A 19,028-nucleotide genomic window follows, 5' to 3' on the forward strand; every position below is an offset into this window, starting at 1 on the left:
GGAGATTAGCATTTTTTTTATATCTGTAATCATGGTAGCATCCACATTAACGTAGATGCATATAAAATATATTATATTCTTATTTACAATAAAAGTGACAAAATTACATTATTTACCATGAATTTCAACAGGGCACAAAATCTGAAACACAACCAAAACAAACAGCAAATGCATCCAACAACTTTGTAGTGACAAGTTTGATGTAATCATTGCATAATAGGAAACTGGGACCAAATACTAAACTTTTGACTACGTTAATACACAAGTGAACTGGTCCCAATACTTTTGGTCCCCTAAAATGGGGGGACTACACTATGTACAAAAAGTGGTGTACTTTCTAAACAGTTCACCCGATATGGATGAAAATACCCTAAAATTAAAGGTGACCGTCTGCACTTTAACCTCTTCGTCATTGTATCATTTCAAATCTAAAGTGCTGGAGAACGGCGCCAAAACAACAAAAAATGAGTCACTGTCCCAATACTTTTGGAGCTCACTGTATATCTCAGACTCCACTGAACACAACACAATATATTCACAATATGACCCAGATACGAAGAGTGGAGAATAATATCTAATATGGTTTCTAACAGCGCAGCCAGCAGCACACATAGTGCTCCCAGTCACACAGACTCTGGATTTAAAGATAGCTGCCAGGCTGCCACACACTAACCCACTATCTCTGTGGCCAGCTGGGCAGCCTTCTGCTCAAACAGGTCTTTCATCTGCTTGATGTTGAACTTCTCCGTCTCCGCCTGGTTCAGCTTAACCGCCAGGGCTGCACAGAGACACGGAAAGGAATGAGCAACAATAAGAAAATAATTCAAGAACTGGGTCATGATCATTTGAGCATACCATAAAACATTGTGCAAGGGAAAATGAAAACAAACATTTCTTATTGGACAATTACATATAAACATCCTCTCACTGTCAACTGCATTTATTTTCAGGAATCTTCAAATGTGTAAATATTTGTATGAACGTAACAAGATTCAACAACTGAGACAAACTGAACAAGTTCCACAGACATGTGACTAACAGAAATTGAATAAGGTGTCCCTGAACAAAGGAGGGGGGTCAAAATCAAAAGTAACAGTCACTATCTGGTGTGGCCATCAGCTACATTAAGTACTGCAGTGCATCACCCCCTCAAGGACTGCACCAGATTTGCCAGGTCTTGCTGTGAGATGTTACCCCACTCTTCCACCAAGGCACCTGCAAGTTCCCAGACTTTTCTGGGGGGGAATGGCCCTAGCCCTCACCGTCCGATCCAACAGATCCCAGACGTGCTCAATGCGATTGAGATGCGGGCTCTTCGCTGGCCATGGCAAAACAGACATTCCACCTTGCAGGAAATCACGCACAAAACGTGCAGTATGGCAGGTGGCATTGTCATGCTGGAGGGTCATCTGGGTCATATTGTTAAAAAAAAGGCGAATCCGACCATCACCCCTGGTGAGACAAAACCCTGACTCGTCAGTGAAGAGCACGTTTTCCCAGTCCTGTCTGCTCCAGAGACAGGGTTTGCGCCCATAGGCGATGTTGTTGCTGGTGATGTCTGGTGAGGACCTGCCTTACAACAGGCCTACAAGTCCAGCCTCTCTGTCTATTGCAGACAGTCTGAGCACTGATGGAGGGATTATGCTTTCCTGGTGTAACTCTGGCAGTTGTTGTTGCCATCCTGTACCTGTCCCGCAGGTGTGATGTTCGGATGTACCGATCCTATGCAAGTGTTGTTACACGTGGTCTGCCACTGCGAGGACGATCAGCTGTCCGTCCTGTCTCCCTGTAGCGCTGTCTTAGGCGTCTCACAGTACGGACATTGCAATGTATTGCCCTGGCCACATCTGCAGTCCTCATGCCTCCTTGCAGCATGCCTAAGGCACATTCAAGCGGAGGAGCAGGGACCCTGGGCATCTTTCTTTTGGTGTTTTTCAGTCAGTAGAAAGGCCTCTTTAGTGTTCTAAGTTTTCATAACTGTAACCTTAATTGCCTACTGTCTGTAAGATGTTAGTGTCTTAATGACCGTTCCACAGGTGCATGTTCATTACTTATTTATTGTTCATTACTTGTTAAACTATGAGAAACAGTGTTTAAACCCTTTACAATGAAGATATGTGAAGTTATTTGGATTTTACTAATTATCTTTAAAAGACAGGGTCCTGAAAAAGGGAGGTTTCTTTTTTTGCTGAGTTTAGTACTTCTCTGTTTCGGGAAGGTTTTCTTCTGTTTGTGGCTTAATGAACATGATCTTAAATCACTCACCAGAATCCTCTGAGCCTGCCTGGCCGTCATTATGTTGACCCTGAAACAAGAGGAACACTGATATGTCCATACCAGCTAAGCAGTGTATCACACATAAGAACTGGTTAATTGTCAAAATTGATTGTAGTTTGGTATTCTATCATCGGTTGGCTGTTACCGGAGAACCCTTATTTCATGTCAACTCCCTCAGGTATTCTGGTAAGATGAGAGAAGCCATGAAAAATGAAAATTCAAATGTTGAATTTCTACGGGAGTGGCTGGAATGAGATATCATTTGATAGTAGACATCTTAGAGGAATTACTTGCTTCAGGTGTCCTTGCACTTTGTCCAGCTCCTTCTTCAGCTCGCCAGAGAACCATCGCTCCTCCTGACAGATACACACGCGTGCGCACACATACGTTACGCAGTGAAGAGCAATAAACCTAAAATTCTCTATCAGCCTAATCTCTCCTCAAAAATGTATGATGGTACCTTGAGTGAGGTCTGCATTTCTTGCAACTCTTGCCGGAGAAGAATAAAGTCTTCCCTGGAGGAGGAAAGGAGAAGGACATTTACCTGAAATGTTTATTATTATTCTGAATGTATACTGGACATTTTGTAATTACAGTACAAGTTCAAAAAGAAGAAAGTAAGGCAATAATGACGATTATGATAGGAGCTACAGTTGAAGTCGGAAGTTTACATACACTTAGGTTGGAGTCATTAAAACTTGTTTTTCAACCACTCCACAAATTTCTTGTTAACAAACTATAGTTTTGGCAAGTCAGTTAGGACATCTTCTTTCTGCATGACACAAGTCATTTTTCCAACAATTGTTTACAGACAGATTACTTCACTGTATCACAATTTCAGTGTGTCAGAAGTTGACATACACTAAGTTGACTGTGCCTTTAAACAGCTTGGAAAATTCCAGAAAATTATGTCATGGTTTTAGAGGCGTCTGATAGACTAATTGACATCATGAGTCAATTGGAGGTGTACCTGTGGATGTATTTCAAGGCCTACCTTCAAACTCAGTGCCTCTTTGCTTGACATCATGGTAAATCAAAAGAAATCACCCAAGACCTCAGAAAAAGATTTGTAGACCTCCACAAGTCTGGTTCATCCTTTCCAAACGCCTGAAGGTACCACGTTCATCTGTACAAACAATAGTACGCAAGTATAACCACCATGAGTCCACGCAGCCAGCACACCGCTCAGGAAGAAGACGCGTTCTGTCTCCTAGAGATAAACGTACTTTGGTGCAAAAAGTGAAAATCAATCCCAGAAATCAATCCCAGAACAACAGCAAAGGACCTGGTGAAGATGCTGGAGGAAACAGGCACAAAAGTACCTATAGCCACAGTAAAACGAGTCCTATATCGACATAACCAGAAAGGCCGCTCAGCAAGGAAGAAGCCACTGCTCCAAAACCACCATAAAAAAGCCAGACTACGGTTTGGAACTGCACACGGGGAGAAAGATCATACTTTTTGGAGAAATGTCCTCTGGTCTGATGAAACAAAAATAGAACTGTTTGGCCATAATGACCATCGTTATGTTTGGAGGAAAAGGGGAGAGGTTTGCAAGCTAAAGAACACCATCTCAACCTTGAAGCATGGGGGTGGCAGCATCATGTTGTGAGGGTGCTTTGCTGCAGGAGGGACTGACACACTTCACAAAAGAGATGGCATCATGAGGAAAGAAAATGATGCAGATACATCTCAAGACAGCAGTAAGGAAGTTAAAGCTTTGTCACAAATGGGTCTTCCAAATGGACAATCATCCCAAGCACACTTCCAAAGTTGTGGCAAAATGGCTTAAGGACAACAAAGTCAAGGTATTGGAGTGGCCATCACAAAGCCCTGACCTCAATCCTATAGAACATTTGTAGGCAGAACTGAAAAGGCGCGTGTGAGCAAGTAGGCCTACAAACCTGTCTCAGTTACACCAGCGCTCTCAGGAGGAATGGGCCAAAATTCACCCAATTTATTGTGGGAAGCTTGTGGAAGGCTACCCAATACGTTTGACCCAAGTAAAACAATTTAAAGGCAATGCTACCAAATACTAATTGAGTGTATGTAAACTTCTGACCCACTGGGAATGTGATGAAAGAAATAAAAGCTGAAATAAATCATTCTCTCTACTAATATTCTGACATTTCATTCTTAAAATAAAGTGGTGAACCTAACTGACCTAAGAAAGGGAATTTTTACTAGGATTAAATGTCAGGAATTGTGAAAAACTGAGCTTAAATGTATGTAAACTTCTGACTTCAACTGTAAATATATAGATGAGCGATGGCCAAACCCCATAGGCAAGATGCAGTAGATGGTATAGAGTACAGTATATACATATGAGATGAGTAATGTAGGGTATGTAAACATTATATAAAGTGGCATTGTTTAAAGTGACAAGTGATACATTTATTACATCCAATTTTTTATTATCAAAGTGGCTAGAGATTTGAGTCAGTATGTTGGCAGCAGCCACTCAATGTTAGTAATGGCTGTTTAACAGTCTGATGGCCTTGAGATAGATGTGAAAAACAGCTTCTCTCGGCCCCAGCTTTGATGCACCTGTACTGGCCTCGCCATCTGGATGATAGTGGGGTGAACAGGCAGTGGCTCGGGTGGTTGTTGTCCTTGATTATCTTTTTGGCCTTCCTGTGACGTCGGGTGCTGTAGGTGTCCTGGAGGGCAGGTAGTTTGCCCCCGGTGCTGCGTTGTGCAGACCTCACTACCCTCTGGAGAGCCTTACGGCCTGACGGGATGCTCTCAATTGCGCATCTGTAAAAGCTTGTGAGTGTTTTAGGTGACAAGCCAAATTTCTTCAGCCTCCTGAGGTTGAAGAGGCAGTGACACTGTATTGTCCTCAAAGCGAGCAAAGTTGTTTAGTTTGTCTGGGACGTGACGAGGCTGGTTTTCTTTTTGTAATCCGTGATTGACTGTAGGTAGACCCTGCCACATATGTCTCGTGTCTGAGCCGTTGAATTGCGACTCTACTTTGTCTCTATACTGACGCTTAGCTTGTTTGATTGCCTTGTGGAGGGAATAGCTACACTGTTTGTATTCGGTCATGTTTCATGTCGCCTTGCCATGATTAAAAACGACCTTTCAGTTACTGGCCCAACGCTCTAACCACTAGGTTACCTGCCACCCCAGGTAGCCTAGCCAGCATTTGTTCATAAGATGCTACCTCCAAGATTGATTATATCCACTGTTTCAGAGTACGAGCTGCTGTAAGGATACCAACAGTGATCAGTGCAAATTCCTCATTTGTTACATGAGGTAACTCTGTTCTTTCGCCCACGATACATATTCTCTGTGAAACTGGAATTGTTAAACCCAACCAATCCTCCAGATATTTCAAAACATCCTTCCAGAAAGGTAGCACCAATGTTCATTTCGTGTGTAAAAATGCGTGTAAAAATGTCCCTGTGTCTTTTTGTCATTTCCAACACAGAGAATTGTTGGTCTTCTTATGAAGCCTTGTTGGGGTCCAATAAAACCTGAGTTACCCCCTGGCTTCCCTTTTTCCTCCCTGAGCTGGACAAGCTCTTCAACCAGGTATCATCCTCAATTTCATACTTAAGGTCAATTTGCCATATTGTTCTGAGGTTTTTACAGTCTTTACTCTTCAGATAATAAATATTGAGTCAAAAAATGGCTGCTTTATGTTCGGGTAATTCCAAATACTTAGCTATTGGGTTATTTCCTGGATTTTGTTTTTGGTCGGTTAAAACATTCTCTCAATTGTAAATACAGTGGGGAGAACAAGTATTTGATAAACTGCTAAATCGGCAGTGTTTCCTACTTACAAAGCATGTAGAGGTCTGTAATTTTTATCATATGTACACTTCAAATGTGAGAGACGGAATCTAAAACAAAAATCCAGAAAATCACATTGTATGATTTTTAAGTAATTAATTTGCATTTTACTGCATGACATAAGTATTTGATCACCTACCAACCAGTAAGAATTCCGGCTCTCACAGACCTGTTAGTTTTTCTTTAAGAATCCCTCCTGTTCTCCACTCATTACCTGTATTAACTGCACCTGTTTGAACTCGTTACCTGTATAAAAAGACACCTGTCCACACACTCAATCAAACATACTCCAATCTCTCCACAATGCCCAAGACCAGACCAATGTGATGTTCTGGATTTTTGTTTTAGATTCCATCTCTCACAGTTGAAATGGCCACCCGGGTTATTTTACATTGATCCGACACACCCCAATTGTTTTTTACACTGCTGCTACTCGCTGTTTTATCTATGTATAGTCACTATGATAAAAATTGCAGACCTCTACATGCTTTGTAAGTAGGAAAACCTGCAAAATTGGCAGTATATCAAATACTTGTTCTCCCCACTGTATTTCTAGAAATATCCTGTCTCCCATATATTTTTGTACCAAGTCGGAGTATGACATCAATAGGTATTTATTGTACAGATCACCTACAGTTTGAATTCCTTTCATTAGCCACTGTTTCCAGTACAGAAACGTATTTCCTAGCCGTAGCCTAGGATTGTGTAACTGTGACAGAGTATCAACGGGGGTGAAAGGATAACTTAATTCCCATTCTATTGTTATCCAATCCAAGCCAGCATCCCTTTTGCCCCAACGTTTCGCCAATTTAGCCATTTCAATTGATAAATTGTACAATTTAACATCTGGTAAAGCGAAGCCTCCTTACATCCCTTGGTGAGCACACAATCTTCATATTAATCCATTTTTTTCCCTATCCCACAAAAAGTATTTAGTTAATTTGTCATATTGTTTCAAATACAAGTCGAAATATTCATAGGTAACATTGAAGACATATAATTAAAATATTGGGACCACAACCATTTTAATCACATTGATCTTTCCCAATAAAGAAAGTTTAATATTTTCTAAATTGGTCTTAATCTTGACTAGGTAGTGGCTCAGAATTTAGTCCCATCACTTCCTCCAAATTTGAGCTCAATTTAATACCCAAATATTTCATCCCATTAGGAACCCATTTGAAACTAAATAGGGTTCCAGAGTAACATATGGCATTAATTGGCATTGCTTCCGACTTATTCCAATACATTTTGTAGCCCGACATACTAGAATATGATTCAATTCAATTAAGCAATCAGGATCAGAGGCCAGCAGTAGAATATAATCTGCATACATAAGCAGTTTGTGTCATTTGCCTCATCCACGTACACCCCTAATTTATGGATCTGTTCTTATCATTGTCACAAGAGGCTCTAAAATTATGGTAAACAGGAGGGGAGAGTGAGCAACCCTGCCTTGTGCCTCTAGAAAGACAGAAAAAAGGAGACATAATTCCATTCGTAAATACTGTTGCTTTAGGATTGGAATAGAGGACTCCTATACACTTACAAAAGTCAGGTCCAAAACCAGGGAGAGAAAAGAGAAAAGCCCACTCTAACCTATCAAATACCTTCTCAGCATCTAAAGAGACAGCAGTGGTAGGAACTATATTTGAGCGGTTTAACCACATGAGATGTAAGAGCTTCCTCATATTATCAGTTCAGGTCCTGTTCTTAACAAATCCTACTTGGTCACTATGTATAATATTAGGTAGTGAATTCTCTAAGCGTATCGCAAGGGTCTTAGTAAGAATCTTGCAATCCACATTAAGGAGGCTGATAGCTCTAAAATTCCCTGGTTCTGTAGTATCTCTATCCTTCTTAGGAATCAGTGATATCAAAGCCTCATTAAAGGTGTCCGGAAGGGAGCCATTTTTAAATGCCTCTTGGTAAACTACTGTCAATACAGGTACAAGAATGTCAATATACTTTTTATAGTATTCTACAAAAATTCCATTCAGACCAGGTGGTTTCCCTGCTTTCATAGATACAGTGAGATGGTGTCTCTAACCTCCTCTTCTGTTATAGTACAGTCCAGGTCCTCTACCTGGCTATCTGATAATCTAGGTAATTATATACCAGACAAAAAAGTATCCATATCTGTGGGGCTCGCTGAAAAAGAGGATATATATGAATCTTTATAAACATGTTGAAACACACTGTCATCATCTTCCTGCCCTTCTTAATTGCTGGAATTACATTAGAAGTGTTCTGCATTTTTAGTTGTCTTGCTAGTAGCCTGCCTATCTTCTCACTTCCCTTATAAAACCTAGTTCTAAGTCTAAACAGCACATATTCAGCCTTTTTGTTATACATTTAGTGCAACTGAAATGTCTTGCCAAATTACATCACCGCCTGGTGTGGCAACTGTTCGGCATCTGACCGCAAGGCGCTACAGAGGGTAGTGCATACGCACAGTACATCACTGGTGCCAAGCTTCCTGCCATCCAGGACCTATATACTAGGCGGTGTCAGAGGAAATATTTTTTTTAAATAGTCAAAGACTCCAATCACCCAAGTCAGAGGCTGTTCTCTCTGCTACCGCACAGCAAGCGGTACCGGAGTCTAGGACCAAAAGGCTTCTTAACAGCTTCTACCCCTAAGCCATAAGACTGCTGAACAAAAAAATAAAATGGCCACCCGGGTTATTTTACATTGATCCCACACACCCCAATAGTTTTTTTACACTGCTGCTACTCGCTGTTTATTATCTATGTATAGTCACTTTACCCCTACCTACATTAACAAACTACCACGACTAGCCTGTACCCCCGCATATTGACTCGGTACCGGTACCCCCTGTATAAAGCCTCAACATTGTTATTTTATTGTGTTACTTTTTATTATTTGTTTCTTTCTTGAACTGTTGGTTAAGGGCTTGTAAGTAAGTACTCGGCGCATGTGACAAATAGTTTGTTCTGATTTTATGCTTTTGCAGCGGCTAATGCGGATCCTAATAAATACCAAGAGGACAGGACAACTAAGTATCCTTATTGTGTGCTACAGTAAAGCCAGGAAGAAGACAGTGGTCTTACCGGCCAGGGCCCATGCTGGGGGGCTGGTGTCCTGAATCGTGGTACAGTTCATAGTGCTTAAACAGCTCCTCTGCGGAGTTGTGGGACTTCATGCACTGGGGACAGATGAATCCCTGCACACAGACATAGGCTAGACATGATCAGACTACGGAATACAGGATAGGGATCATGGCCCCAGTGCTAAAACGTTCAGTGATACAGTAGTACAGTGGTACAGTAGTCCATCGGGTGAGTTACACAAGTAAGAGACACGTGTTACCTCGGAGGTCTGGTCATTGTTGAGGTCTGCACTGGGCTGGTCTGACTCAGAGTTCTGGGAGCCTCCTTTCCCAGGAGTCTGTGGGAGGGACAGAAGACAAAGGAGGGAGGTGACATAGTCAAATTAAAATGAGTCACAGCAGTGGACATCCTGTTAAGCCATCCATTCGCTGAAATCTACCCAAGCAAGTAGCGTTGACATGTAATGGGTATTGAAGAACAGCTCTGTGAGATACATTTTTGACACAGCGCCCATAACTGGCTGAGAGACTTCCATTTTCTAACTGTTAATAAATTAATTTATGTGGGGCTGCATCACAAGGGAGTGTATCTGAGTCAGACCGAGAGAGCGACAGAGCTAAGCTTTACCTGCACTTGGCACTTCCACTAGTGTCACCTCAGGACACAGAGGGCTGAAACAGAACGCCCCTTAACAGGAGTGCTACTCCTCACACACAAAGATGAATGAATCTAGTCTATATCTAAGGAGTCCAAAAGCACAACTCAAAGCAGTAGGCTAGGCCTACTGGGCTACATGTGGGCTACTTTCTTACTGACTAATTGTCAACATTGAGTGTAGAGAAGTAATACCTGTATTGACATTCTTGTACCTGTATTGACAGTTCACATGATGATGATTAGACAAAAGAAGAAGGCAGTGTAATCTTCAACTATGTATGGAATTTAGGGAATCTTTTTTAAAGATAATATTGAATAAATATCCATTTAGGTTAGCTATGGTGGGTGGGTTTGTGCTATCTCCTGCAGCTCTATAGTGCCACTGCAGAGTCTGTGACCGAATTATTGGACATAATATACTCTACAGGAATATCAAAGTTCCAGTGGGATATCTGCTACTTTTAGAGTTATGATCCAATTTGTAAGAATGAACAGAGTGCATGTAAATTTGTTATCAAAATGGTCACCATCTGCTGGTGATTTGAAGGATGTGCAATGACAAGTAAATGGGAGAGTTGTGACTGATTAGGCTACATTGCCTACTATGCCAATTTCTCTGTTTAAAAAGTGGGCCATAACTTTAATAAAAGTAGCAGAGATCACATTTTGTAACTTTGATATGCCCGTAGAGTATATTAAGTTCAACAATATATAGAAGAATTTGCCAAATCGCAAACAGTATATTTTCAATATTCATGTTCATATGTTAATTTATGAATATTGAAAAATAAAAGACAATTGTTATTGAAAACAAAATACTACTCATATTCCAGAGCAAGTGGTAGAGCTTCATATGACATAATTTTTTTTGTGGCACCTACAGATGAAACATTAGGGAGTCTTAATTAAAGGAGGCCTGGGTAAGGCAAAAATGGCATGTATATAATATGCAATTTTTTGTTAATTATTTCTCAAATATGCTTTTAGATATAAATGTAAAACATTTGTCAACAATCCTTCCTCCAAATTAACATTTAATGGATTACATACATGTAAAAACGCACTATGCCAAAATAGCTCCACCATTTCCTGGTTGCTAATATTTTAATAGTTCGCCTAATTTCAGTTTGTGAGATAAAACAAGCAAGTATAGTGTAGATACGCGCTATGCTGCCGGGGGTACACCAAATAAAAATGTGATACACCTGCCCTCAAATACACCTCTGCTGTTTTCAACCAAGATCTCAGCGATCACTGCCTCATTGCCTGCATCCCTAATGGATCTGCAGTCAAACGACCACCCCGTATCACTGTCAAACGCTCCCTAAAACACTTCAGCGAGCAGGCCTTTCTAATCGCCCTGGCCGGGGTATCCTGGAATGACATTGACCTCATCCCATCAGTAGAGGACGCCTGAATATAAATAAGCATGCTCCATTCAAAAAATGTAGACCCAGGAACAGATATAGCTCTTGGTTCACTCCAGACCTGACTGCCCTCGACCAGCACAAAAACATCCTGTGGCGTACTGCATTAGCATCGAACAGCCCCCGTGATATGCAACTTTTCAGGGAAGTTAGGAACCAATATACACAGGCAGTTAGGAAAGCTAAGCCTAGCTTTTTAAAACAGAAATTTGCATCCTGTAGCACAAAATCAAAAAGGTTCTAGGACACAGTAAAGTCCATGGAGAATAAGAGCACCTTCTCCCAGCTGCCCACTGCACTGAGGATAGGAAACACTGTTACCACCGATAAATACACTATAATAGAGAATTTCAATAAGCATTTGTCTACGGCTGGCCATGCTTTCCACCTGGCTACCCCTACCCCGGTCAACTGCCCGGCACCCCCCACAGCAACTCGCCCAAGCCTCCCCCGTTTCTCTTTCACCCAAATCCAGATGGCTGATGTTCTGAAAGAGCTGCAAAATCGGGACCCCTACAAATCACCCAGGCTAGACAATCTGGACCCTCTCTTTCTAAAATGATCTGCCGAAATTGTTGCAACCCCTATTACTAGCCTGTTCAACCTCTCTTTCGTATCTTCTGAGATCCCCAAAGATTGGAAAGCTGCCGCGATCATCCCCCTCTTCAAAGGTGATGACACTAGACCCAAACTGCTACAGACCTATATCTATCCTACCCTACCTTTCTAAGGTCTTCAAAATCCATGTTAACAAACAGATTAACGACCATTTCAAATCCCACCGTACCTTCTCCGCTATGCAATCTGGTTTCAGAGCAGGTCATGGGTGCACCTCAGCCACGGTCAAGGTACTAAACGATATCATAACCTCCATTGATAAGAGACATTACTGTGCAGCCGTATTCATCGACTTGGCCAAGGCTTTTGACTCTGTCAATCACCACATTCTTATCGGCAGACTAAACAGCCTTGGTTTCTCAAATGACTGCCTCACCTGGTTCACCAACTACTTCTCTGATAGAGTTCAGTGTGTCAAATTGAAGGGCCTGTTGTCTGGACCTCTGGCAGTCTCTATGGGGGTGCCACAGGGTTAAATTCTTGGGCCGACTCGCTTCTCTGTATACATCAATGATGTCACTCTTGCTGCTGGTGATTCTCTGATCCACCTCTACGCAGATGACTCCATTCTGTACACTTCTGGCCCTTCTTCGGACTAACCTCCAGACGAGCTTCAATGCCATACAACACTCCTTCCGTTGCCTCCAACTGCGTTTAAATGCAAGTAAAACTAAATGCAAGCTCTTCAACCGATCGCTGCCCACACCTGCCCGCCCGTCCAGCATCACTACTCTGGACGGATCTGACTTAGAATATGTGGACAACTACAAATACCTAGGTGTCTGGTTAGACTGTAAACTCTCCTTCCAGACTCACATTAAGCATCTCCAATCCAAAATTAAATCTAGAATCGGCTTCCTATTTCGCAACAAAGCCTCCTTCACTCATGCTGCCAAAGATACCCTCGTAAAACTGACCACCCTACCGATCCTTGACTTCGGCGATGTCATTTACAAAATAGCCTCCAATACCCTACTCAATAAATTGGATGCAGTCTATCACAGTGCCATCCGTTTTGTCACCAAAGCTTCATATACAACCCACCATTGCGACCTGTATGCTCTCGTTGGCTGGTCCTCGCTTTATACTCATCGTCAAACCCACTGGCTCCAGGTCATCTACAAGTCTCTGCTTGGTAAAGCCCCGCCTTATCTCAGCCCCGCCTTTCCTTCCAGTTCTCTGCTGCCAATGACTGGAATGAACTGCAAAAATCAATGAAGCTGGAGACTCATATCTCCCTCACTAGCTTTAAGCACCAGCTGTCAGAGCAACTCACAGATCACTGCACCTGTACATAGCCCATCTGTAATAGTAATCCAACTACATCATCCCCATACTGTATCTATTTATCTGGCTCCTTTGCACCCCAGTATCTCTACTTGCACATTTACCTTCTGCACATCAATCACTCCAGTGTTTAATTGGTATGTTGTAATTACTTCGCCACCATGGCCTATTTATTGCCTTACCTCCCTTATCTTACCTCATTTGCACACACTGTATATATCATTTTTCTACTGTATTATTGACTGTATGTTTGTTTATTCCATGTGTAACTCTGTTGTTGTTGTATGTGTCAAACTGCTTTACTTAATTCTTGGCCAGGTCGCAGTTGTAGATGAGAACTTGTTATTATTATTTGTGCCCTGGTCCTATAAGAGCTCTTTGTCACTTCCCACGAGCCGGGTTGTGACAAAAACTCACAGTCATTCTTATGTTCAATAAATGTATTATATAGTGTGTGTGTTGCTGGCTTACAATGATGGCAAAAAAACTACATTTGAGAGTGTGCTGACCCTGGTGCAGCTGGAGGTTGAAAGTTTGAAGGGATACAGGACTATAAAAAGTTTGGGAACCACTGGCGTAGAGGATCATTGTACCATCTAAACATCTGAAATATATTTTCCATAACCAAAAATATAGTATTTTAATTTGTTTGAAGGTGGTGTACAAAAACGACAGTAAAATATGAAAAACGAAACTTAAAAACGGGAAGCACATAGATCTACAACTCCTTAGACTTGCTTTCAATGATAATGACAGTTCTATAACTGTCATTTCATAACTAACATTTCTATGAGAATGTTGGCAGGTCACCCAAAAATTTACATATTGCAGCTTGAATAATTGTTATCCTGGTTTCAAGAGGAATTACCCATTTCCATAGGGGAAAGGGAAAATCGACCGAATGTGAAATGAAAGTGAAATGCTGGATGTGACAGAATTTAGCAAATGACCGGCCAAAACTGTTATGGTGACTAACAAGTAGGCTATATATAAATATATGTTATGAATGAATGTGTATCTGTGGTTTAGCATGAACAACGAGCTGTTCACGAACACTGCAACAGGAAGTGTTGGGATGGGGCTAACTTTTACAACACTCAATAGCTTTGATTTCACCAGTGTACCTAACTATCTCATGTTTTGGTGGCAAGCATGTACAGGACAAATACTTGGCGAAAGAAAGGAGTACGTAAACTGTCAATGTCTTATGACACATAATTTGGCCTTGATTCAGCAGCAGTGCCTGATATTGCCATGTAACGTTATAAGCCATTCATTGCTTGCATGTTTGTTAGCAAGCTAACTAGCTACTATACCGGTAACTTAAAACGAGAAGGCTAACCAAAGATAGTGGACAAATTAAGAGGTCTCCCTCAAACCGTTTACCAAAAGGTCACAGTTCCGGTCTACTTAATGGGTGTCGTTGGATTGTTCTAAAGTTACCATTTGAGCGAACAAGTTAGCTAGCCATGCCCATGGGCATCTTCCAAAAAGCCTAGCTAGGTCGCTGTAACGTTAGCTACTAGCCGGGCAGTTTACGTAACGTTAGCTAGCTAGCTACATTTTAACATTAGCCATAAGCCAAACTGAGCTAGTAAGCACATTGTACCAACCATATATTTATCTCCACGGTACCAACACACTAGCTGTCTACTACTGTTCAAACTGACTGTAGTTTATATACGTGGACATTTGATGCTAGCTAGGCCCGTTTTGTTGTGTCGGCCTGACTGGCTGACAACAGACACAGAGCGCAGGCCTGTGCAACACAAGGAAAGCGACTTGGTATCATATAAACTGTACGCCTGCCGCTTTGATTCTGGAATCTTACCATTTGAAGTATCCGTCTAAGCATGCTCGATATCGATTTATGTTTGACTGTAAAATGAAATACGATTAATGTTCCAAGGGAAAAGTTTACGCCCGTTGTTGGTTCTCGGAACACCTGACCAAGCCCGCTGCTTCTGGGGCGGGGCAGAGCTCAGTCTGAGTGAGGTAAGGGCTACATTCAAGACATTTAATTGTTTTCAAACGTTGGATAGCCGGTGACTTTACTGTATTTCAGAGGGCAACAGAACCCCATCATAGAGATAGTTGGAGGACTAAACTTGGATATAACCCATTTTAGCAAGTACATTGCAGTTGAGGGCTTTCACCATTTTAAAGTATTCAACTGGGTGGGGATTTATTTGGGTTGGGAACGATCAGATCATTGTCTTCTTCTTCAAATTGGGTGCTATGGTTTGTAAATGTCTTTAAGCTACAGTATATCATTGCCATAGTGGCCAGAATAAATGACACACAAGATTTGGTTCACAACTCCAGCACTGTAAATCACCTATATTAGCTTTACACTTTTTTTCAAACACAAAAGAAGAAGAAAATTGACTACTTTAAAATGGAGCATCAATGGTGCTGTCACAGACACCATAATGGCACAGATACAAAGATGAGACCTCTTTCCATCTGTATGGGCTCCATTGACATATTAGTGTGTGCATGCTTTGTTATAGCCAAGTTCTAACACCTGATTCAATCAATTGATCACAGGCTTTATTTTCAAAGCATCTTTTTTTTCAATTTCAGTAGCAAACATTGGGAGTCAGGATAACAATAGGGAATGTTTAACCCCAAGGAAACGTAACTACAATTTAACTCCCTTGGGGAAGTTTGTCTTGGACTAGGATGGTTAGTCCCCTGTTTATTGACCATATGCTTTCTTGAATTTAACCCTCTCAAGAATCTGCTGAGGTAAGAGTTGTGGGGCTCCCGAGTGGCGCAGAGGTCTAAGGCACTGCATCTTAGTGCTAGAAGTGTCACTACAGACCCTGTTTCGATTCCAAGCCGTATCACAAGTGGCCGTGATTGGGAGTCCCATAGTAGTAGTAATATTAGTACCAGAGGGATCCTTGTTATTTGCTGTCTGAAAAGCTCAAATAAACGAATAAAGTGTTCACAAGACACATTATGGGCTAGTTAGGAAGGCAAATTCAAGTCAGACCAGCCCCTGGTCTATAGAATTTAGGGTGAGAGTGACTTACAATGAGAGAAATGCCTCTGAAGGATGTTTGAAAACTGTGGTATGTCACATTTAACTAATACATTTAATAACACATAAGCTGTAATCATCTACTTGGAGAAACTCAATCATTATTACAAACATAGTTTGCCAGCAGCTGGCTTGCTTCTGAAGCTAAGCAGGGTTGGCCTGGTCAGTTCCTGGATGGGAGACCATATGCTGCTGGAAGTGGTGTTGGAGGGCCAGTAGGAGGCACTCTTTCCTCTGGTCTAAAAAAATATCCCAATTCCCCAGGACACTGCCCTGATGCTGTCTTTCGGATGGGATGTTAAACAGGTGTCCTGACTCTCTGAGGTCATTAAAGATTCCATGGCACTTATTGTAAGAGTAGGCTTGTTAACCCCGGTGTCCTGGCTAATTTCTCAATCTGGCCCTCAAATCATCACAGTCACCTAATAATCCCCAGTTTACAATTGTAACTATTCCCCAGATCGTTGCTGCAAATGAGAATGTGTTCTCAGTTAACTTACCTGGTAAAATAGCAGATAAATAAAAATAGTCCCGTTTTGATATTGAAATACTCTGTCATAACCGGCAGCGACCGGGATGTCCGTGGGGCGACGCATAATTGGCCTAGCGTCGTCCGGGTTAGGGAGGGCTTGGTCGGTAGGGATGTCCTTGTCTCATCGCGCACCAGCGACTCCTGTGGCGGTCCGGGCGCAGTGCGCGCTAACCAAGGTTGCCAGGTGCACGGTGTAGCCTCCGACACATTGGTACGGCTGGCTTCCGGGTTGGATGCGCGACTGGTTGGGTTGTGTATCGGAGGACGCATGACTTTCAACCTTCGTCTCTCCCGAGCCCGTACGGGAGTTGTAGTGATGAGACAAGATAGTAGCTACTACAACAATTGGATACCACGAAATTGGGGAGAAAAAAAAAAAGATTTTTTTTTTTTCCAAAATTATATAATTATTCTTGTCTATACAAAATACAAAAATACACCATAAAGCATAGCTTCCAAAAAAAAGAGCTGTGGATTGTTTCAAATCACAAACTTGTTGGCAAATGCCTATTTTGGGAAGTACGCAATTTGGGGCAGCGCAAGTGGCAATAGGTCTGGCTGATTATTGACTTGCGGATGTCAGTGAAAAGCATCAAAATATGTGTGAAGATAATGTGTCTTGAGTATAATTTAAAATGTTGAGATAAGAAGGGGAGGGTGTGTGTCAAAGATATAGGCTAGTCTCTTTCCAGAATGGCTCAGCAGTCTTCAGTCAGTTCTTGCACATTCATTGTTTCATTGTGTGAATTGTTTCCCCTTTGATGATTTATTTTGATAAATTCCCCATTACATATGTCACCAGTAGTAAATGTACCTTTAATCTCCATCATTTAGTGACAGTAATTACTGTTACTGCATGTATTAAAGGTCGATGTCCGTGACCCCACAGAAATCGAATTAGCATAATAAAAAATCCCCTTAAAAATCTGTCAGTTTAAGATAGAGATCTGTTTTTTAGCATTGGATGTGTCTCAATCGCCCACATCCGCCTATGTCGCACTTCCGCGTCTGCAGTGAAAGGTGACAGAGCTACAGCGGTGTTTGTCAGACCATGAGACATCCCAAAATGTCAGTCATCTCACAAAATCGTCTGTATCGTCCGAATGGTTTGGCCTACAAACTATTATTATACTGCTCTATGGAATGATGTGACTCTCACGAACACCATGGTGTTCTCCATTTTGCTCTACGACCCCCACAAGCATATTGGGACTTGTCTGAACTCGGTACAGCTGATCTGCCAACTTCTGTCTGTAGCGTCTGAACAGTTTGGGCCTATTCTTTCCCTCTGTGGAAAGGTGAGAATCTCACGAACACGTGCATGTCGATTGCTTTCCTCTAGGACGCCCACAGGCCTCACAAGACTCGTCTGAAGGTCCCCCTTACCAGTTTAAAAAATGAATGGAAGTATATATGGAGACTGTTTAGTGCCAATAAGGGGTTATCTACATGTAAAAAATATTTTTAAAATTAAAAACGATTTAGGTATAGGACAGACACTTCAGAACCAACTTTCTTTTGATTTTTTTGGGGGGGACTTCCTGTTGTTCTATGTTGTGAATCTGTTATTCAATGCGTTTGTATTGGCTAATAGCAGTAAGGGCCCCCCAAAAAACGTTTTTGTTTGTTAATTGTTTTAAATATTTTTTATATTTTAATACTTCAAAGGGTCTTAAAATTCAAAATCAAATAGCAAAATGATCCTTGGTATGGTCTTCTTAAATCAATTCCATATAGCTTAGTAGAAGCCCCCTCCCCGGGCTTAGACGGGGCTTAGAATCTTAAAGGTTAATTAGGCCTACAGTCATTCTCATTCACAACAACCTGCTACACTTGTGAGAAACACATTTTGGTTTATTTCATAACCATCATTTACAAGTTTTTTTTATTGTCTTTGGTTTAGAGTGCTCCATGTGAGCAATGAGGATGTGTCTGGTTTCTCTGTCCTGTTAATGTTAAGTGATTGCGCGTGCCTGAGCAGGACCTGGCCTGTTGCAAGGAAATGTAGGGAAGTCAACAGTCAGTTTGTCAGTGATACAGCCTGACAGGATGCTCTCGATTGTGCATTTGTAACAGTTTGTGAGTGCTTTAGGTGACAAGCCAAATTTCTTCACCCTCATGAGGTTGAAGAAGCACTATTCCGATTGCGCCTTCTTCACCACGCTGTCTGTGTCGGTGGACCATTTCAGTTTGTCCGTGATGTGTACGCTGAGGAACTTAAACCTTTCCACCTTCTCCACTACTGTCCTGTCGATGTGGATGGGGTGTGCTCCCTCTGCTGTTTCCTGAAGTCCACGATCATCTCCTTT

At 41.7% G+C, this 19,028-nt stretch overlaps 1 protein-coding gene across 2 annotated transcripts in view; it reads right to left on the reverse strand.

The window, feature by feature from the left end:
* LOC110497706 (early endosome antigen 1) overlaps positions 1–15,127 on the reverse strand; it is a 42,807-nt gene extending 27,680 nt beyond the window's left edge. For both annotated transcript variants that reach the window (XM_036956642.1, XM_036956635.1), the window contains exons 1-7: positions 14,970–15,127; positions 9,409–9,486; positions 9,150–9,262; positions 2,738–2,792; positions 2,568–2,633; positions 2,266–2,305; positions 674–778 (exon numbers count right to left, since the gene is read on the reverse strand). In XM_036956642.1, coding sequence (XP_036812537.1) covers positions 674–778; positions 2,266–2,305; positions 2,568–2,633; positions 2,738–2,792; positions 9,150–9,262; positions 9,409–9,486; positions 14,970–14,993 — 481 coding nt within the window. In that variant the 5' untranslated portion in view covers positions 14,994–15,127. The remainder of the gene's footprint in view (positions 1–673; positions 779–2,265; positions 2,306–2,567; positions 2,634–2,737; positions 2,793–9,149; positions 9,263–9,408; positions 9,487–14,969) is intronic.
* Positions 15,128–19,028: the final 3,901 nt, after the last annotated feature.

The sequence above is a fragment of the Oncorhynchus mykiss genome, chromosome 2 (assembly GCF_013265735.2).
Source record: "Oncorhynchus mykiss isolate Arlee chromosome 2, USDA_OmykA_1.1, whole genome shotgun sequence".
NCBI classification, from domain to species: Eukaryota; Metazoa; Chordata; class Actinopteri; order Salmoniformes; family Salmonidae; genus Oncorhynchus; species Oncorhynchus mykiss.